At 39.4% G+C, this 23,344-nt stretch overlaps 1 protein-coding gene across 1 annotated transcript; it reads right to left on the bottom strand.

Moving 5' to 3' along the window:
• Positions 1 to 384: 384 nt before the first annotated feature.
• On the bottom strand, positions 385 to 21,293 carry LOC139717102 (calcium-activated chloride channel regulator 1-like). Its single transcript, XM_071628608.1, has 11 exons — positions 21,156 to 21,293; positions 18,886 to 19,159; positions 17,616 to 17,911; positions 15,431 to 15,650; positions 7,113 to 7,339; positions 6,319 to 6,609; positions 4,654 to 4,881; positions 2,809 to 2,956; positions 1,872 to 2,003; positions 1,351 to 1,566; positions 385 to 911 (listed from the first exon to the last, which is right to left on the bottom strand). Exons 1-11 carry the CDS (start codon positions 21,291 to 21,293, stop codon positions 385 to 387), a joined length of 2,697 nt encoding a protein of 898 aa, XP_071484709.1.
• Between the last annotated feature and the right edge of the window lie 2,051 nt (positions 21,294 to 23,344).

Below are 23,344 nucleotides of genomic sequence, written 5' to 3' on the forward strand. Positions count from 1 at the left end.
TTTGTGTGAATATCATATTAAAGCAGGAAAACGTAGTAGTAAACATGAGCGATACATAGGCCATTGCTAAGGGGTTAGAGTTTGAATTGAACTTCATTGTCAGGCTACCATTTGAACACGAAAACCACTTGCATAGCACTTTCCACATAAATAAAACAAAAACAGAAAAAAAAAACCACACCAGACAAATCCAATGTTTCAAATTTCAAGCGTAGATATTACTGTTGTGTTTATTTCGCTCATGATTTCTAGGGAATTTCTCGACTTTTCATATATCTCGGAACACTTAGCTCCTTTTCCGTTATACGCTCATACCATCATTAGTGAATGCCATACTAAATATTATGTGTAAGGCCTAAGGTTTAAGGTTGTTATGTGTAAGGCCTAATCGTTTTCCTCCGTGCAGACTACATTCACATGTGCTTGATTATCACTCGAGCCAGGATACCCCACAGTTCCCTCTCCGTCGTGCTTGCTAGTGGGGGCAAAACATTGTTTAGAAGTATATTCACCAACGAAAAAACCAACTAATCCACCAATGACTACTACTAACAAGACGACCGATAAACTTATGATGAAGATTTTCTCCGTTGTCAAGGGAGAACCCGATGCTGCGGTGGCCGTCGGAGCTAGGGTAGTGGTAGCCGGTGGTGCAATGATAACGGATGTTGATACGATGTTTGATGTCGAACCCACGTTGCCAGCCTCGTCAGATGCTCGCAGGGAAAAGTGATGCGAGACATTCAGGGAACCTTCGGGGAGCTGTACTGTGACGCTCTCCTCGACGCCAGCGATGGCGATATCGGATAGATTACCCTCGACCAGCTGGTCGCTGTCTACCAGAGTACACTCTGTGAAGTTGGTCCTCAGTGTAGTGAAGTCAGTGCAATACCTCAATTCATACGATGAAGCTGAAGAGAAGGAAAGAATGCACTATAAACCTACGAAGTATTCTGACATGCGCATTCAAGACGTAAAAACTCGGTCATGTTCGGTCATCACCCATGTTCTACTGTTAGATGATGTTCATTTACGCTACTTTTGTCTCACTTCTGTGTTGAGGAAGGCAGTGGCATCAAAATAATATAACGATTGTACTGTAAGTTGAAGAACTTCTATTTTTTAACATGTCACTGAAATCTAATGACATTACCAAGGTACGTAAGTTCTTTCTCCTGTTTTGTATTTTGAAATTTTCCAGATAAATGTGTATGCTGCACTGGCATAAATAATTTGAATATGAGTACAAAAATATAATAGGCCTACGTTCTATTTAGTTGGTGTTTGGTAAGTAGAATTGGCCAAGAACTCTTTTTTTCATTTGATACCTCTCACAACATATACACACACCTCGGCCGTGATCGAAGTCATCTCCGACTGCTGTCCAGACCAGTCTCACTGCACTGATGTTGTAAAACTCTGTTTGTCTAAGGTCCGTGATCGTGGACGGCGCCAGGATATCAGGGGCATTGGGTAAGTAGTTCTCAACAACGAACGCTCCGCCAGAAGCAGTTCGCATGAATTCCGTCTGGGAGGGTGCTACAGTTGCTCCAACAGATCGGCGACCTGCACGGCAGAATCATTCGAACATTAATTATTATACACACAAAGTGAGATCACAACAAACGCGGAAAGTAATTTCTCCCTTTGTATTCCTACTCTATTACAGAAGACAATACAGTTAATAAATATTGAAGTTTATGCAAGTAAAGAATTCTGTGTTTTAAGAAATAAAACAAATTGAAGTACTTGGAATATAATCCTAGTATGACACATCCAGCGATCATAAACAGTCATACCAAAGCAATAATGAATGCCCTAATATTCTACAAATTGAGTAAAGTAGAAAGTGGGACTTTGATTTTACTCACGCCGTCTGCTTCCCTCCGTCTGCTCTTCAGTCGTCATACCCAGAACTCTGACCTTCAAGCTATAACGACCGTCACCATCAATGTCAGTGAAAACTCCAGAGTAAATCCCATCATCCCTCACCTTATCGAAACCTTCAGACACAGTTAGAAACACACAAAAAAAGAGAAAGTCATGCCCTCCCCGCAGGAATGTTTGCTTGACTGGGTCATCCCACGAGACCGACACCCACGAGTTATACAGCCCACGAGTTCGACACTAGGTAAAAAACAGCCGACGAGTTCGACAGATACAACACGGCACTTAACGTGTCGGTCTCGTGGGACTTGTTTGCTTAGTGTCGAAGTCATGGGCTGTATGACTCATGGGCTGTATGACTCATGGGCTGTATGACTCGTGGGCTCTATGACTCGTGAGTGTCAGTCTCGTGACGTGCGCCAGGTTTGACACATGAATTGTCGACATTCTCTGTCATTTTAGAGAAATATTGCCTTTCCAGAAAGTATTATTTACAGCCACGGAAAGTTGTAATGCTCAGCTCACTTACATTGTGATGACGAAGAGTCAGACTTAACAATACATGGAAACCGAAATCTTAAAAATGTGTGTAGCAATAACAGTTCAGACGATGACAACATTTAGTGATAAAAAGTCTCAGTTCCAGCAGATGTTTTGTAGCAGCTGAGGCGACTCAAGCACTTGCCTGCTTGCGGTGAGTTTCACACAATTTACTGCCAGCTATCTAACTCTTGATCGCATTCGATTTTTTTCGCAATACTTATCAGTGCACGTGGAACTCTTTGGGTTAGCAAAATAAAATATTCTACAGACGATTGTTGTTAAGATGAATCCTTTTTTTCTCAGTCGGTTATCCCTATATAGGATAATCTTTGCACAAGCGCAACACGTGATATGTCCACAAAGGTAATGATGCCTAACCTGTTCCTGAGTCAAACAACTCCAGTAGGTGTGTAGTACCGGTCGAGCTCTGTATGGTTGCTACAACACGTGCACCTGGGACGGGTTGGTGGTTTTGCTGGACGATACCATACACCCCCAACATAGGGGTGGCACTGAAGTCTAACTTCTAAAATAACGAAGAACACAAAATGTTTGATACTAAGAGATCGATAACATTAACAAGACGATCATATTAATCATATTTCTTTTAAAATATCAAGAACAATTCGAAGATCACATGAGTGATCTAGAACATAATTACATCATCATTGAAAATTTTGATGAATGTGTAAAATAGCATGTTTTTATTACACTTATCATATTGTAATATTGTTGGGGGTGTTGTACAATCACCAGTATACACACATTTCAAATAACTTCATTAATGTATTCTTTCACAATGAGCTATTGCGTGATTTTTCAATAACCCTCTTATTTATAATTCTGATAGGAACTTGTATGATACTAGAAATTCTCATTATTCTTGTTTTTATAATTTTATAAACACAATACCTCAAGAACAGTAATTTCTTAAAAAGGTCCCGTAATTTGGAATATCATACTAGAAAAGTTTAAACAGTGTTCCACTTTTAGCAATTTCAAAAGGAAGCATAAAATCTTTTTCATAACAGAAAGAATAATATGCGATATGCTGTAATATAAGTTTGATTTATTATTCTCTTGGACTTCCTTCTATCTGTAAAATTAAACCGTTTTTAATGACTCTACTGCCGCCGCTAAGACAAAGAATAACTTCCCATTACACTGTGAACATGATGATGAAAAGGGCGGCAAACCTACCCTAGATCCGAGAATGACGTCGACGCTCACCGCTCCGGTCTCGCTCCATTGTTTGGTTGTAATCATCAACCCCACAGTTTGGTTGTAATGATAAGTATTAACGAGGGTGACTGTCCAATTACCTGCCTGTTGAGTAGAATTAATTTTCAAGTAGCATTGAAGTAGAGTTCACACTGGCTGAGAGAACGTGCTGTGAAGCAATGTTTCTATGCGAAGCGATAATCTTTTGAAAGAGATTTCTACGGTGAATGAGGAAACAAACTTCCTATTTCACATTCAGTCTCTATTTCTCTCCCAACTTCCCCTCTCCCTCTTTCGCGCGCTTTCTCCTTCTATCTTCTCTCTCTTCATTCTCAGACAATCATTAAAGTTTTTCTTTAGGTTGTTATAGTTGTAACAGTTAAGTAACATCAGATCAAACAAACTCTAAAGTGCGAGCAAAGGGAGAGATGGCAACTAACTGCCTTTGCATGGACTACTAGTATATTGACCAACATACAGGTTGCAACTGAGTGACACATTGTCCTACATCGAATACACCGAATAGATCAGTGTTTTGATAGTAGCCACGATGAAAAAAACTCATAAGCATGTACACTCGGTCAGGATTCAAACCTACGATCTCCTGATCACCGGGCAGGCGGCGATTTATCCACTAGACCACGTACTGAGCTTCCGCCCGCCAGCAGGTGCTGGTTCTATGAACCTGATTACATGAAGCGGGTACTGCGTAATTATTCAAGTGATGAAGTTCTTCTCCTACACCGAGGTAAATATGCACTGAGTTTATCAGTGTTTTATATTAGCCAGGATTAAACGATCATAATTGAATAAATTCAACCCATAGTTCACAGCTTAAACTTATTATCGGTAAAACGTTAGTGTTCTTTGTGTGTATTTTTCGTCAAAGACTGCATCATTTTAATAATTTGTTTCATTGGGGAAAGATTTATCTAAAACAAAAATACATTTTGACGCCTGGGTGTCTTATGGAGAGTAAATTAAAGTCGCTGACCAACTTACTTCAGCAACGGGTATTGTGATAGATACAATCCTTCTTTGGGAGTCTGATTGGTAGCCTTGAGAATTTTCATCGTAATGTTCTCCGTTTGGTCCCTCGACAATGACTTCAACGTCGTCATCAATGAACCGAGTTACTGCTATCACCGTGTCGGTGCCCTCTACTTCACTGATAAAGAAAGAGCGAACTTTATGTCCATTAGCGGACACAATTACATCGACCATAAGAACCTGGAAAGGAGTACGAGAAATAACGATGTTTGTATTCCTTCCCAATGGCATGTAATCTATGCCTTTAGGATGAAAGCACTGACAACCTCCCCCTAAAAAACAAAAAAACAAAACAAAAAAAAACCTACGATGGGTACGTGAAAACCATTAACATAATACGTGGAGACCTGTCAGAATTCTGTAGATCGCAGTAACACAATGTCCTTGATTATAATCCACTTTTTCGTTCAAAAAAAAAAATCATCTCAAGTTGTAGACCATTCCCAATGGCTGACTTGCTACAGATTCTCACACGATTATCGTTATTATTTGACACCCAGGAGTAAAATTAAAGACCATAATAGATGCAAAGTTGTGATGCATACAGCTTATGACTATAATGGAGATTACTATTAAACCTATGGAAAGATATTTGTATTGTATAGTATACAGGAGAAAAAATATATTCCCTTATGTGTGTACTGGATGTGCAGATGATTTTAACAGACTTTCAGCAATACATAGGCCTACGTGTCAATCTCGTTATATCAGTTTATTAGCTGAAAGGATGAGTGCATAAAAAAGTTGTAAAGTATGGTGAACGAGAAAAAAAGGACAGTATTCATAAACAAGGTGATTTATACATTTCTGGAAAGCTTAAGTCTCTAGGAATATGAATAATTAACTTTCAGAAGGTAAAAACGTCTCCAGAACGATGGAGAGATCGTGGTTTGAGACCATGTTTAGACCACCTAAACCCGATCTGAAGGCCAAATTTTGGTGACCGAAATTATGACGTCACGAAATGTGCGCTGTGCTACCACTCCATCCACACAGTGGGCTCCGTCTATGGAGGGCCGTTGCGGACGTGGTTCGTTTGGGGTATATGTATGGAGAGGCAGTGTGCCCGTTTCCATGTATGCCCCTAAACGAGTTGTGCCCGCAGCGGCCTTCCATATCCGTCGCCTCTCCCTCGCTTCTTCTACAACCCCGACTTTGCCACTGTCACTATCAGTGTCATTGTCACTGTCATCACTCAATTCCCTGTCAATGTCAAACTCAAAGTCTTTCCGTACAATATAAGGTAAAAATTGGACGTTTTAATGTATCAGCCGAGAAAGCAGAGGCGACTAAAGACAGGCAAGATATTGCATCCGCTCACCAAGAAATACGTACTTTATGAATAGCGGCCTCGATGTCCCGCTGCACTCGTAAAGGCTTTTGTTCATTTCGTGACGTCATATTTTAGGGCTCGAAAAAGACGGCTGTTCCGGAGTGAATATCGGTGAAGCAAATCAGTCATTTTTAACTTGCGATTTCTCAGTGGCGCGAATATCTTTAAATAAGTCATATTAGAAATATGTTTTAGGAGACATTTCCCTCTGTTTTGACACCTTTCATATGATTTTCTTGATATTAATGTCTCGTTCACCATACTTTAAGATACGATTTGCATACCTGAAGAGGAATGGGAACGAAGTTGAGTTCGGGGCGTTCAGACACCGATGATAGAAAGGCTTCGGTAAGACAAGCGCTGCTACCTCCATCACTACAGAAATAAGGTCTCCCACCTGTCATGGACGAAAGATCCTCCATCTGTTCATCAGCGTTGTTGGTTACAGCAATGGTGTCCAACACAACGCCAGACGCCATGATGGCGGGGATGGTGTTCCTGATATACGGGGACACGTTTTCGCCACCATCGCTCAGCAGAAGTACATAGCTACCATTTGTAGTGTCACCAAGTTCCTGTTCGAAAAAGAAAGGAAAAAATACCTACAGTATATTGGACATACTGTACGAGCTGAAATTTTCGCGTACAGATATTTTCGCGTGTTGTTGATTTAGCGGTTGTGAGGGTCTAACTGAACTTACTAAAACTCACGAAAAAACCATACTTGTCTAAACTAAAAGTACATGTGTAAGTACTAGTACTTTCTCAATTTGAAAGTAAAACAAATATCAAAAAGAAATAATTTACAAGGACTTTCGAAATTCGTGCCGGACATCGACAGGCGAACACAAAGAATGCAGCTGTAATTCATTCTGTATGAATACTATTTCAGTGTCAGTAGTCCAGGTGAGATAATTAATTATAGTATAAGACCTATCCCCAACCCGTACAAGAAATTCAACAGTTTACTAAAAGTCGTTCGTGCAGTAAAAGTAAACTTTCTCTCGTCGTTACGTTTAATTTTCCTCAACTCAAATTGCAACAAGAATATGAATTCGATTGGTGGAGAGAGGCTCACGTTGAGGGCGGCCTCTATGCCACAGGCGATGCAGGTACTCCCCATAGTCTCCGTAGGCAGGGCACTGAGCAGGTCGTCTCGAGAGCTGTCGTCGTTCTGAACTAATGTAAGGTGAGCGTTGACTCTAGCATACGTGTGAAATATGATGATGCTGAGGTGGCTACCAGCGGGTATGTAGTGTCGAATAAAGATGTCAGCAGACTGAATCACCTTGTCGATTCTGTTTGCTTCGTAAAAAAGGTGATACACCAAATTAAAGAAAATTAGTTCGTGTTTGATTTCACTATAATAAAGTCGCGGTCCCTTTTTCACTCCGAGGACAGAGTTAGATGCTGGGACAAATCATGCATAATACGAACGTATGCCTTAGGGTTATTTTTCTGAATTAAGTCTGAAAAGAAAGAGGGAAATTTATAAGCACAAACGTAAATATTTAGGTGATACGCTATCAGCGTATCACCTATTGTGATTGTCAAAATCTCTCTTTATTTCTTTTTATTAGGTGATACGCTATCAGCGTATCACCTATTGTGATTGTCAAAATCTCTCTTTATTTTTTTTTATTCTTCTTTCTTTCTGGACAATTTTGTGTCGTCAATATCTCAAGAATGACATAACGAAATAACATGACATTTTCAGTCAACATGTCTCATGACAAAATCTAGCCACAATAAGGTTTTCATGACAGTAACATATCTATGACGTCATCTAGGCGCCATTTTGTGATTTTCGGACCTTGTCACATGATCGATCATAACTTCATAACTAGATGTCATTTCTGTATCATTTTCGGTGGACATGAAGTTCAGGTCACGCTCTATCTTACTTTTTAACGCTAGTTACACAGGTCATCATTACGCGCGCGTAAGCGCGCGTCAAAATTTTAAAAGGCTCAAAACGACTTCCCAATGGGAAATCTCGAAGTTTCAGACAATTTTAAGCGTTTCAAACATTTTCTCGCGTGCGCGTCCGTCCGCGCAATTCCGCGCGCAGAGCCCGTAAGCAACATGAAAATGCAATTTTTTTGACTGATTTGGATTCCTGATACTTTGAGTAACAATATCCATTGATTTCCGATCGATTTCGACCTATAACAAAGGAATGCACTGGCGTCAAAGTTGAAATTCCACGTGAGCGTCTTTCTGCAAATATAGTGAAAAAACATGTCTTTGTTTATTTCGCCATGGCTCTTTAAATCGTCCGTTGACCCTATATTTCTATTGCATATTACAAAAGTATATGAATTGTAAATAACATTCCTGGTATCAATATTGCCAGGAAAACGCGATGACGTCATCATATCGTCATTTTAGATGAAAAAAGTGGAATTGATTTTTTTGAGGTACTGTTTCTGACATTCATTTGCTCGTATCTCTGTTGTTTAAGCTCAATATTATCCCAAATTCAGATATGTTGCAGTTTGAACATTTGCCTTTCAAGTCCATGTGATGGTTTTGAAATATGATGACGTCATCACACTAGAAATTGTGATTAAAGGTAAAGACTCAAAATCAGACAAGTTTACGTGTTATGTCTATGGGAGGTGATTTTTTTTTAAACCATGCATTGACTTGACAACGTTTAAGCACCTTTACCTCATCTGATTTTGCTCCATTTCCTCTGAAACATAAATATGTTGTAGTTTAGACAATAAGCTTTAGTAATCATGCATTTTATGTTTTCAAATCTCCTCATCAGGTTGACAATTTTGCAATTTAAAACTGAAAATGAGAATGCAATCTGTACGGAACGATTCCCAATTTTTCTTTGCAACTGTATATTGATCGAATCCACGCTGCCACTTGTGAGAAATTGAATAGCGCCATCACAAGTCGACACTGTCACAATAGTATTTACATTTAAGTTTTGCACTCGATCTTCAGGACAGCAATGTGGCATAATCTGTTAGCGCGCTGGTTCTTCATAACGCCATACCGGAAGGCGAGAGGTTCGACCCCCGCAGGACTTTTATCCGTTCTTTCTTCTTTTTTTTTTCTCTCTTTTTTTTTCGGCAGTTCAGCTTTACTCCGATGTCATTTATCGTATTATTTTATCAAGTGTACGTAACCCGTGAACACGGCTGCTCTATTTCCCTTGCTTTGTATTGGAGTTTGGAGATTGGGTTTGCTTCAATAATTTTGTCACACTTAATGTTGTAAATTGCCCCTTGTTACAGTGTCCCGCTTGCCACGATTCGTTTTCTCTTTCCTTTTCTCTTCATTTGTTCTTGTTATACTGTAGCAGGATATTTAGGAACGTGTTCGTTTACATAACTAACATGAATGGGAACTGAATTAATTAACTCTAGTCCAGGTGCATGGCGTCTCGCTTATCTCTTTGGAATTCCAGGTTATTGTTTGACCAAATAACGGAGTTAAAGACAGGCAGGGAAGGAAGTGACTTGATATTGCTTCATAATGAGGAATTTCGGGCAACACCTTTCCAAGTGTAGTGATTATGACGGGGTTCTCTGTCGTTTATTTTCGTCATGGCTGTTTCACTAGTTAGCCATAGGTGATATTATGTTGCTGGCATCTGGGAGAATAGAACAGATCAGTACCAAACTGGAATAGCCCTATAAGCAATGTGGTAAGCGTTCAATTTTTTGCATCATCTTTCTTCTTTAAAGTCAATCACTACTGATCGAAATACGCAATATAATATGACACGTTCCACTGGTAGTTTAGGCAAAGGGAGTTAATGCATGATGCAATGATAAATGTGCTACCATTGATTTTAGAGACGTCATTGTGGTGTGGTACTGGTGATGGTAAGGGAACCATAGATTGCTTTTAAAGTAATGAGACAATCATTGGACCTTTGCATCAAGACCGTATTCCCATCTAGAATATAATGCATGTTCGTGCGGCGTTTTTTTTTTTAATCCTGACGTGGACATTTTTTTTTCTTGTTTTTAATTTAAGAATGTTATATCTAAATTTGTTTCTTTCCCCTAACATTTGTTTTTTGTTGAATATAGAGTTAGACGTTCCGTGATCGAGTAGAAGAGCAGCGATTTAGTTACAGTTTCAATGCATCTTGTTTACCATCTTCTCTGACATTAAATTGATGGTTTTTATATTTGACATTGTCTGTCTATTTGCCAGTTTATGCTCATAAACCACTGCTATAACAACTAATACATTTGCTTCACCTGTCACACGCAATGACATGGATTGCAGTTGTGCATGCAGTTTTCCTTTTGCCACCTCTCGTTTTTCTCTCCCCTTTTCCCTCACTTTGGTTTTGTTATACTGCAGATGGGAATGATTACAATAGCATAACCCAACTTAAAGTAGGAATGAGAACTGAATAAATTAACTCTGGGCCAGGTGTATATAGCGTCTCGCTCATCTCTTTGAAATTTCAGGTTGCCATTGTTCGACCAACGGAGTTGAAGACAGGCTTTATGTTGCTATAGAGGTATCTCGCGCCACATGAATGGAATGCATACGCTGTTTAGTATTAGTAATACACTTTTTCATGCCCATCCCTGCCAATAAAAGTGTGTTTGACGGGGTTCTGTGTCATTCTGCCTACGAGAAAGCAAAGTTTTATTTTCGCCATGGCTGTTTCTCTATGCGTAGCCGTGGGTGATGGGTGTTGTTGGCATCTGGGCAGTAAAGAACCGAGTATCATGCTATAATACCCCCCCCGTTAGGTTCTAAGCGTTCAATACGGTGATATATCTTTCTTCTTTATTATATCGATCACTGCTGATGGAATTACAGAATTATGTTATGACACGTTTCACTCAAAGCTTAAAAAACAAAGTTTATGCACGATACAAGTAATGGTGCATGAGTCCTATAGGCCATTGATTTTAGATGAGAAATTATGATATGCCTAAAGTAGTGGTGTCATTGATTAGGAATTAATGACACGATTAAGCACTCTTTCCACTTCTAACTGTCCCCTTTGAATGTGTGTCGATCACGTGAGATCGTCATAAATTATCATTCACGTATAAGCTTACGTTCAAAGTGTACTCTTAGTTGGAGGAGACCTATAGTTACATGGTTAAAGGTGATGTTTTGCCCTTTTCTCTTTAATTGAGGTATCACTTTCGTCCAGGATAAATCACATTCTCATGTAAACAGACTCACTTGCTCTATATCCCCTGTTTTGTATCGGAGGCTTCATTGGTTTTACTGCTGGTAAATCTCACAGGCTTGTATATAGTTGTAAGAGCTCTCTGAACTGATCATTGTGATAGCAAGATTAGAGGGAGTCATATTGGTTATGTAAATAATGGTCAAAGGTCATGTTTTAAAAGGCCACTGTTAAAGCCAGGATGGTTATAAACACTTAATTGTCATGTTTTATTTGTACGTGCCGAGGATCACTTGGACCCCGTTTACAGTGCGAGGCTCGGCCGCGTTCGGTGTAAACGCGCAAAAGGCCAAATGCGGGGCCAAAATTGGCCTCGCATTAGGCCACGCTCTGGAGGTGGTCTCGGCCGCGGCCGAGCCGCGGTCGCGCCCGGCCTTTTTCTCAGTGTAAGCGCAAACTGGGCTAAATGCGCGGCCAATTTTAGTCTGGCTTCCAAACCCTCGCCTGTACTATTTCGCTATTCAGGATATTAACTACTTCAACGTCGAAAACTAGTATAGTTTAAGGTGGTTTTGTCCTGCAAAGGATTTTCTCCTTCGACAAAGGCCTTTGCCCGAACGGCGACTTCGTCGCCACGGAATTCAGTTGGCAAAGGATCTGAAAACCAGACAATACCAAATTGCGTTTGTTTAAAAGGGTAGAGCGCCACTACGACAAAATATTGAAAGGTTCGAATCAAAAGCGCGGCCGAGCCCGGCAGTGTAAACGGACTAAATTGCGGGGCTCGGCCTCGCAATTGAGGTTGTCCTTGATTGCAGCTCGGCCGCGGCTCGGCCCAGCCCCGCACCGTAAACGGGGTCTAAGTTTATGCACTGTAAGTACTCAAAAAGTCCGTAAATCGACTTAGTCGCACACGCACAGAATTTCCACTTAGTTTGTGTGACAGAAAAACAAATGTGATCTGAATAATGTAGGCCCAAAAAAGTTCAACTAAGTATCTCATTAGAACTTCAAGGTTCTGTATTACATTCTTTTCTTTGTCGATCACGGATGACCGACATCTGATGACCCCAAGCGTATCACCTAACTCGTCTTCAGTGTGACGAGTTTCATATCTCGTTCTTCTTTCTTTCTGGACAATTTTGTGTCATCAATATCTCAAGAATGACATTACGGAATAACATGACATTTTCAGGGAACATGTCTCATGACAAAATCTAGCCACAATAAGGTTTTCATGACAGTAACATATCTATGACGTCATCTAGGCGCCATTTTGTGATTTTCGGACCATGTTACATGATCGATCATAACTTCATATCTAAAGGTCATGTCTGTATCATTTTCGGCGGACATTAAGTTCAGGTCACGCTCTATCTTACATTTTAATGCTAATTACCTAAGACATTATTACGCGCGCGTACGCGCGCGTCAAACTTTTAAAAGGCTCAAAACAACTTACCAATGGGAAATCTCGAAGTTTCAGACAATTTTAAGCGTTTCGCGCGTTCGCGTCCGTCCGCACATTTTCGCGCGTAGTGCGCGTAAGCAAACTGAAAATGCACATTTTTTGACAGATTTGGATTCCTGATACATTAAGTAACAATATCCATTGATTTCCGATCAATTTCGACCTATAACAAAGGAATGCGTTGGCGTCAAAGTTGAAATTTCGTGTTCGCGTCTTTGTGCAGATATAGCGAAAAACATGTCTTTGTTTATTTCGCCATAGCTCTTTAAAACGTCTGGTTACCCTATGTTTTTATTGCATATTACAAAAACATATGAATTGGAAATAACGTTTCAAGTATTAATATTTCCATAATTACATTATGACGTCATCATATCATCATCTGAAATCAAAAAAGTGGAATTAATTTTTTTGAGGTACTGTTTCTGACATTCATTTGCTCGTATCTCTGTTGTTTAAGCTCAATATTATCCCAAATTCAGATATGTTGTACTTTGAACATTTGCCTTTTAAGTCCAAGTCATGGTTTTGAAATTTGATGACGTCATCATACCTTAAATTGTGATTAAAGGTAAAGATGCAAAATCGGACAAGTTTACGTGTTATGTCTATGGGAGGTGATTTTTTTTTAAACCATGCATTGACTTGACAACGTTTAAGCACCTTTATCTCAGCTGATTTTGCTTCATTTCCTCTGAAACTTAAGTATGTTGTAGCTGAGACAATAAGCTTCAGTAATCATGCATTTTATTTTTTGAAATCTCATCATCAGGTTGACAATTTTGCAGTTTAAAACTGAAAATGAGAATGGAATGTGGACAAAACGATTCCCGATTCAGCTTTCACATACATAAGTTTACGTTCCTCATATTTTCTCGCCGAGACGTATGGCCGAGTGGTTAAAGGCGACGTCTCAGAGACGTGAGGTTGCGGGTTCAAACCCCACAAGATCACGAAACAAAAAACTTAGCTATTTTACTTTTTTTCTTCAATTTTGTATTACATATTCGTCCATGTAGAAATCAGGTTCGTATATAAACGCACCTATACACACACACAGACACACAGACACACGCCATATCCCTCTTTTTTGTGTGTTGGAGACCACATTGCTTCGACTGCAGCAACATTTTGCAGGTTGACTTTGTCAAACCGATCATAGTATGTAATGACGACGACTGAGGTGTTGTACTTTGAACATTTGTCTTTCAAGATCATGTCATTGTTTTGTACTTTGATGACGTCATCATACCTTAAATTGTGATTAAAGGTAAAGATGCCAAATCGGACAAGTTTACGTGTTATGTCTATGGGAGGTGATTTTTTTTTAAACCATGCATTGACTTGACAACGTTTAAGCACCTTTATCTCAGCTGATTTTGCTTCATTTCCTCTGAAACTTAAGTATGTTGTAGCTGTGACAATAAGCTTCAGTAATCATGCATTTTATTTTTTGAAATCTCATCATCAGGTTGACAATTTTGCAGTTTAAAACTGAAAATGAGAATGGAATGTGGACAAAACGATTCCCGATTCATCTTTCACATACATAAGTTTACGTTCCCCATATTTTCTCGCCGAGACGTATGGCCGAGTGGTTAAAGGCGACGTCTCAGAGACGTGAGGTTGCGGGTTCGAACCCCACAAGATCACGAAACAAAATACTTAGCTATTTTACTTTTTTTCTTCAATTTTGTATTACATATTACATAGAAATCACGTTCGTATATAAACGCACCTATACACACACACAGACACACACCATATCCCTCTTTTTTGTGTTGGAGACCACATTGCTTCGACTGCTGCAAAATTTTGCAGGCTGACTTTGTCTAACCGATCATAGTATGTAATTACAACGACGGAGGTGTTGTACTTTGAACAATTGTCTTTCAAGACCATGTCATTGTTTTGTACTTTGATGACGTCATCACACTGAAAATTGTGATTAAAGGCAAAATATAAAAACCAGCCGATTATAGGCTTTATGTCTACGGCGCGTATTTTTCCCAAGTTGCCAGAAATGGCATAGCGACATCAGTAGTTACAAGGCCGCATTTCCGTCTAGCAATGCAATACATGTTCACGCGGCCACGATTGTTGAGTGGGCATTGACTTTTTCCCCATGTAATATCTGTACATTTCTTTTTTGCCTTACCATTTCCGGGGATGTCCCGTGGCCGAGTGGTTAGAGAAACGGTTTTGCATGCACGCTCAATATAACTTCAAGGTGCCTATATCACATTCTTTTCTTTGTCGATCACAGATGACCGACACCTGATGACCCCAAGCGTATCACCTAACTCGTCAGCGTGACGAGTTTCATATCTCGTTTCCATTGAGTTTTCACAAACGGCTTCAATTTTCCATTTTTTTTATCCAAATGCATTTTTACCTTATAGTATCAAATGATGATTGGTCTGACCTATCAATATTTGATACTAGACAGGTTATCTAGCCAGGAATAATACTATGTTTAACATTTCTACTCCGTATTGTAACAGAAAAAGTGAGTTTTTGTCAGTTTTGAACTAAATAGAAAGTTATGAGATGATGACAGCATCAACTCACTCATTTGTATACTCGTATCGACTGTTCGAGAACAGTTTTGCACAAATAGTAAATCTTCCCAATATCATAGCTACCCTACTATCTATCCATTTTAAAATAAATTTTCAGTGTTCAGTGATTTTACCCTTTCTTGCAAGACTAACTTTTAACCGGTTAAGATTTCTCCTTTAATGATAATACTACGTAGGCATGGTAGGAAAATGCGTCCGACTCACTGACGAACTGCCACTGATGTCTAGGACAAGAACCACTCTTCGGACAGGTTGTTGAAGGATGGTGAACGAAGGCTCAGTGTCCACCTGGCTTGGGTCTGGAAAGGTATCCTCGCAGGTGAAGTCTCCCGTTTTTCTCATGACTTCCCAGGCACTCTTTCTTCCACAGTGATAATTTTGGAGATTATCTGCCTCATAATTGTGTTGTGATTCGTTGCAAAATTGGTAGATCTGTGGTACGAAAGACGGAAGAGTTGCTCTCCACACTAATTTTCAGTCTCCTTGATATATACATATATTTGCGCTGGCCCGGCGGCCCTGGGCTACTAAACATTGATGTCGGGCCACTAAATATCCGAAAAGGTTATCCTTCGGTGACCCCTTTGAAAATTTCTCCATTTCTCCTTTCACTGCATTTCTCCTTTGGGACACCTAAATTTCAGTCTTGCTGGCCTGAACGGGGTAACCGGAGGAAAACAAAAAATCTTATCGAATCCTTGGCCCTGTTGCATAAAACCCTTACCGCTGGACTTACCGCTCCTTTCTAGCGGTAAGTCTTCAAATTAGCGGTAAATTTTATATTCCTTGATGCTGATTGGCTGTGATGCCTAATTTTGACGGTAGTTACCACTGAAATTCAACAGTAAGTTTTATGCAACGGGCCCCTGATATATACTCGACACTAAACTCTGTTTTTTTCTGGTGGGCCCGAACACGCCATGGATATCTCTGTATCTATAATCTTTGTGGCCCGACGAAAAAAAAAGGGGGGGGGGATGTAGACGCCTCAGATATGAAGGAAACATAACCACCCGTTCTGAATCGAATTGCATAATCTGGCCACCAAAAAAAAAAAATTGTCTTTTTGGCCCAAATTCACGAATGTGGTACAAATGAAACCATGGTTTAAACCATGAACAAAAACCATGGAGCGCCAAGTGTCGCATGGAATATTTCGTTACGAAATCAGTCTTTTTGTCTATGAAATAATTATTTTGTAACTAAAAATGAACACTTCGTCCACGAAATGATAATTACGTTAACGAAACGGTCATTTTGTCGACGAAATGACCAATTTCGTAACGAAATATTCCGTGCGACACTTGGCGCTCCATGGTTTTTGTCCATGGTTTTTGTCCATGGTTTCATTTGTACCACCTTCGTGAATTCGGGCCTTTGAGTTTGATGGCGAGACATAAATGTTTATTGGCCCCGGACCGCCGGGACGTGGCTAATATCGCGCCCTGATGTGTATATCATAAGTGAATATGATATGTAATTAAAGCTCGGCATTAGTTGAATCCTGGTGGCCTGTGGGGTCCTCAGAAATAGACATCGAGCTACCAACAGTTTGTGAGTGTGTATTGTTTGATAGACATCGGGCTACCAGCAGTTTGTGAGTGTGTATTGTTTGATAGGATTTTTGCATCCATTGCAGAACAGAGAATAACTAAAGGCTCTGTGCTTTACACTTTCCCGGATGACCACGGATCGTCAGCAGGCAAAATCGCAACTTTCCTCACAATACCGGTGTAAATACGATCCCACCTGGGTGTCTACACGGCCAAGTACGGTGCCTACACGGATAGACAAGGTAGGAACGCGGACCACACATATACGGAGCTAGCATAGACATCAAGGAAGAGCACGGATGCAACCGGGTCCCTTCGCGGTCCTTAGATGGATATCCCCGAAATGTTGACAGATGGCTTTTGCTTGTAGGCACTCATTTGACACTTGATAATTCTCGGGCGACGTGCCTCCAACACACCAGAAAATCTACAGTAGCCTACATAATTATGCTTCAGCTTGTTGACATCATAAAGTTAGATATCTTTGTTGCAAATTCTCATTTTAAGGCAACATTATAGCATAATCAAAACAAAACTAAAGTGAACTAAGCTAAACAAAACACACACACACACACACAAACACACACAAACACACACACACGCAAGAGATATGTGTTTGTGGGCCACTTCAGCTGCAAAAGTTTCGAAATCGAACAAATGTAAAATACATTGTAATAGCATAACCAAAGTTTTTTTGTTTTTGTTTTGTTTTTGTTTGTTTTTGTTTCTTTTTTTTTTAGGTGAACAGCGTACTACCAAGCGGTGTACCTCATCTTCAGGTTGTTATGACATATGCTATGACAAGTAATTATTACTGAAGTGATTATGGATTTGTTCAACTCACAGAGTCTACGCAGTGCGAACCAAAGAGTAGAGAGGAGCTCGTCGTTTGTCCACTTTCAGGAGTGAATACACAATCCTCGTCCACTCTCCGATTAGAATCCTTCAGACACGTCATGCCACTTTCGTCTCTCATATCGCCACTTAGATCACGCGAACACCTCGTCGGTTCATAGTATATGTCGTCTGTATCCGGATCTTGGTACATGTACTGGTTGGCTTCTCCATTACCTGAGCCAGTAAAGTGCTCGGGAAAGAGACCCCATCTCAGGCGGCCCCATTCCCGTACCATCGCTTTCCCTATGAAAATGAAATCAATAACACTGTAGGGCCTATTTATCTGGATTATGACTGTTATATTCGATCTACAGATTCAAGTAAATATCATCCAGCCTCTCCATATACCCCACAGCAGATCGTGTACAACTATTCAACTTAATCAAAAACAATTAAAAAAAAAGTAAAATAAAGGATTCCGCCATGCTGAGTAGGCCCTACTCTCTCTTTCTTATAACTACTCACCTTTCTACCTTCTATTTGAGTCATTAACGTTGAAATGGTGATTGCAAGCCGCATATCTTTATAGCTGGTTGAATTTGTTTTTACTTTTTTGTTTACCTTCAGGAAATCGTATGGCCTGTATAAACAATCTCATCAATTCGTCAGTGTTGATTTTCTTGTATTATCTACATAAAACTAAATGTAACAAGCAAATCACACACACACACACACACACACACACACACACACACTTACAAGCAACTTATGCATGTGCAACAATGATGAAAGATGATACACCTTAAAAGAATGTAGCTATCAGATTGGTCGATTATCACGTGACATGCAATAAAAAATTTCATTGCACGCTGTCTCTGTTAGAGTGCAATCTTGACGTCATCAATTTCCGTTGACTCCGGTGTTAAACTCATGATTGGCTCGAAGTTTCTGTTCCATTGCACGGCTCTGATATCACAACAAACAAACCTTTGCTGCGCACACTCAGCAGTTACGTACGACTAGATCAGGGAGGAGGTCACCCCTGACTAGACTGACAGTGTCTGTGCTGCTCATTCGCATTTCACTGAAAATGGTTCCTATTTTTGTGCGCGATTCAAGAATCTGACTTGTTGACGTCATGTTGACAATGGTCTTAACTAGTGCGATGAAACAAGATTTCGCACTTGGTGAAAAATGGTGAAATCTGGTACCATCGCACTCATGACTATTCACTATTTATATACTGTTAAATATAATGGTCGGAATGCTTGTCCTACCACTGCATGTGTCGACGTTCTGAAGAAGGTATCCGGATGTTAGCGTCATATCCAGACCTGGCTTTCCACACTCGGCGTGGTTAGTTACCGAAGGGTCCCTAGCAGCTCCCTCCACGACCCGGATGTTGGCGCTCCCAAACGTCTGATAGGTGGCCGTCTCGTAGACGTCGGGTTTTCCACTCCATGTAATGGGAACGAGAATTTGGATCTCATCCCAGTACAGTCTGTGGTCGGTAGCTTCAAATAGAATGCCTGAGCCTGTCCTGAAGTTCTCCTTATGAAATCAAGGAAATCAAACAAGAACAAGACGCGTGATGAATATCGTTTGTGAGCGCCAAACTGTGCTAAACATTATATCATTACATTTTATTTCAACAAAGTTGAAATCCTTTCAGGCAAGCTAAAAATTACTCTCCTTCATGTACACACAGAAGAACACCATTTCTTTCCTTCAACCTTCTCCCCAAAACAAAGAAAAGAGAAGGGGCGGGGACAATGAGAATTGAAAAATAATAGCTAAAGGTATCATTGGACACATCGTTCTGTGATATGGGTAACATGAAGGGGAATTTGGGGTACAGCGAAACACATCAAATAAATGCAGGTACTGTCCTCTCTAAGATCAAGCACCAAGAACTGTCCAGGAATGCTGCATCGTTTGTCACGGGAGCGATCTATTTTCGTACATCTTGACGCGGGGGATCATGCCTTATTTTCCCCTTTGTTTATTCGACTGTTGCTCAATTGTCTATCTCCTCCGAAGCCGTTTGCTCCGGGCCGGGGCGAACGGTGCCTTGGAGCTAGAGTATCTAAAGGCCCGGTCCCACTGCGCTTACGGATGTAAAGAGGATGTAAAAAAAAAAAAGATCTTGTCATCCGACACGATGATCCAATGAATACCATCTCCCCTTAATAAGAACTATAATTACCCAAAATTCATTTGTTTATTCATTACACTTAAAGGAAACCAAAGTTCAACTATAAGTGTGGATTGAGTGAAAGCAGCAAAAGTAGTAGAATACATCAGTGAAAGTTAGAAGAAAATTGTACAATCGATTCAAATCGATATCTAGAGTTCCGTTGCAGTGATTTGCTGGATAAGAAAACTACCACAGTTTATGGCGTCATAATGGACAACGGTATAGATGTTAGGAGAATTCCACAAAATTTCATTTTTGATGAGAAGTAAACATTCCATTGGATTGCTTGTGGCATACAGTATGTTAAGGGTAATACTATTCCCCTGCATTAAGTGTTCTCTCATTATGCTAGAAAAAAGAGATATCATTTTAATAGAATTGTCTTTGTATTGTTGTCCACAATGACGTTTTGAAGGACTGCACTCACGCCATAATTAAAAGTGTATTAATGAAAAAGGCTGCACGAGAAGAAGTAATATGGAAGAGAAAGAAATGATATAAAATTATTGATCTGTAATGGGAGAGAGGAATTGAAAAATTAGTCCCGGTAAACAACTGTAAAGTAGTGATGTACCTCCAAACAATGAATGGGGGGGGGGGTGACAAAGATAGGAAATAAAAAGAGGAAAGAAAGAGGTAAGTCGAAGGGAAGTAAGACAAGAAAAAAAAAGTTCTGAAAATAGAATGTTGGTTAATCGTATTGGAATGAACCGCGAAACCCCCTCCCCCCCAAAAAAAAAAAAAAATGCTAGAGCTCTATAAAGAATATTTAAGATACTATGAATTTAAGAATGACTGCAAGTTCTTCGTCAGGACAGAAGAATAAAGATCAACTTGGGGATGTTAAACTGTTAGGGATCATCGAATTGACGCAACTTTTCGAATCACACTTAATTGATTCAAACAAATCGGGAAACTAATCAGAAAAAATATGATTCCAATGAAAATATGGAAATGAAAATGAAAATTAAGAATCCATCGAGATTCGAAGCCAAGACCTCCAGACTGTTATAGACTGGTGCTTTTCACACACTAAGCTATGGAAAGTCCAAGTACTGTGATGCTGAGACCATTAATTTCATTGCTCGTGTGGTCAGTTATTCATAAACATAAACATAGACATAGACATAAACATAAACATAAACATAAACATAAACATAAACATAAACATAAACATAAACATAAACATAAACCCGATAGAATAGCGTAGAATTAAATTGGGGGTAAATGCAAGGGATCACCGATTCCCGATTTTTTTTGTATGAATAATTCTGAAACTGGATGGTAAGGCCTAACCTAATTGTAAACAATACGACAGCGTGTGACTGAAAAGTTGGTAAAAACTCAAACCTTGATGCGTTCTATCAACGTGTCGTCTTCGTCAACATCCGAGTCAATGGCGACGAGAATGTTGGTGTATTTCCCATTCTGAAGATGAATTTTGTTTTTGTCTTCGCACGAGCCCCTGGCAAACATCCAGGAAGCCATCAAAAGGCAAAGAAGAGCAAAAGGCAATAACATCGTTCTTTTATTTGTTAGATTAATGCGACAAATCATCCAGGACTATAGCAACGAAGATGAGAGAAGTGACAGTCACCAATATCCTGCAGCTTTCGTGCTCTTCCACCAAACTCCAGAACTTTGTTTGAACAGTCAGCTCGATACAAAGAAAATATATCTAATGGAGAAGAATGAGGTCGAGGCGAAATCATATAACAAAGGCAATGAGGAAACCGAAAGAAGAAAAAAAATGTTAATTTTTAACTCTCTGTGTGCCACTACGGTTCAACTCCCAAATGCCATCATAGTCCGAGGAGCTCGCTACGCAAGAACGCTTTTGGAAGACACACTTTTTTATCAAAACCGTGTAGCTTGCACAGAAGTGTTCACATATATACAGAACACCAAGTGTACATACCAAAGACGTAGAAAAAGAAATGTGCGGCCATAAACTCGATTGACATCTCTTGTACTCAACTTGAAAGAGGTATTTGATATTTTCAGCGACACAGATCCAAGAAGGCTCAGGTAGAACTTGTACAGATAATAAGTTAAAACAATTCAGTATAGGTACGTTTTGAAAAATCAAAAGTTTGATCAGTTATTTTGTATGATAAGAATAAATAGAACGTTATATATACAAAGTTGTGATCATCAAGTATCAATTTAAAGATTGTATTTCAAGAAGCGATTTACATCATGAATTTAGGAACAAATCTTTCAGGAGATTGGGGATCATTTTGATATGCACGGCTTTATTTGAAATGAGGTGATGAGAAAATTTTGCTCATTTGAAGTGTTTGTTTCTTTTAATGTTTCACACTTTTTTGATTCAATTAAATGGAATTAGGTTGGAGAAATCATTCAAATGCGTTATCCCCCACAGAATAATTGTAGTATCAGCAAAGTGCTCTCCTTTTTCTCTTTTAGGTTTATATTCATGTATACATTTATATGGTCAGACAGACAGACAGACAGACACAAAACATGTATACTGTAAGTACTTTTGTTCTCTTTTCTTAAGTCGGGGATGGGGTGCAGGTTGGTAGCAAATGAAAACACGTCAGTTGTTTGGAAGTTGTTCATACTTCATTTTAGCTTGAAATTGCTTCATAGATGAATCAAATAAAGAAATAAAGGGGAACAATACTCTCGACGTTCTTAACAGTATGGAATACTGCGTTTGTTCTTGATTTGTGACTGATCACTAATTGTCCAGGTGTGTACGTTCTTTTTTTGGTGTGAATTTGTTCACGTTTTGTGTATGTTTGTGTGTGTGTGTGTGTGTGTGTGTGTGTGTGTGTGTGTCTTACTAAATATATAAATAAGATTATTTAGTTGACTTAAGTGTATGTTAGTTTAGTTTCACCAAACATTCAAAGTATACACAGCATACAATAAAACAAGAAGGTACAAAATGAAATACCAATACATGACGTTCAAAAGTCAAACAATACGCATGCAATATTTGAAATAATGTGACGATAGGTACATCAGCAAAGATAATGCAGTTGGTGGGGAAAAGGCAAGGAAGGAAAATCCCATGTGAAAAGCTGACCCAGTGCTATAAATCCACGTGTATGCCTTTAACAGAGTATGAAATATCAGTTAAGTTGACAAGACAGGACAATCCAATACAATAGAAACAGTACAAAACAAACTACAAAGATGTGAGCGATAGCAATACAAATGACAATGAGTGATTATCATGCCTTGAAGTTGCTACATGCACAACCTTCCGTGGGGAATTGCTAATATTTCCATTTTTTAATTGATGGTGTTTAACGCTTTGATTTTAATAAGGCTAGAAGTTTATGTATAAGGCCCTGAAATACAAGTTAAATCTGATGTAGAGGGTAGATGATACCTTGCAAACTGTCAAGTGTCGTGATTATGAATGACGCGGTTCGGTGGAAAAATAGTCTAAAACTGATTCTGGAAGTAACTTTTAGTAATGTGAATACATATCATACGTCATCGAATTGCAGCGTTTTATACATGTAACAAAAATTGGTTTTGAACCGGCAAGATATGAAGCA

This window comes from Diadema antillarum, unplaced genomic scaffold, assembly GCF_040938485.1.
Source record: "Diadema antillarum isolate AM-2024a unplaced genomic scaffold, OU_Dant_1.0 scf00000071, whole genome shotgun sequence".
Taxonomy (NCBI): domain Eukaryota; kingdom Metazoa; phylum Echinodermata; class Echinoidea; order Diadematoida; family Diadematidae; genus Diadema; species Diadema antillarum.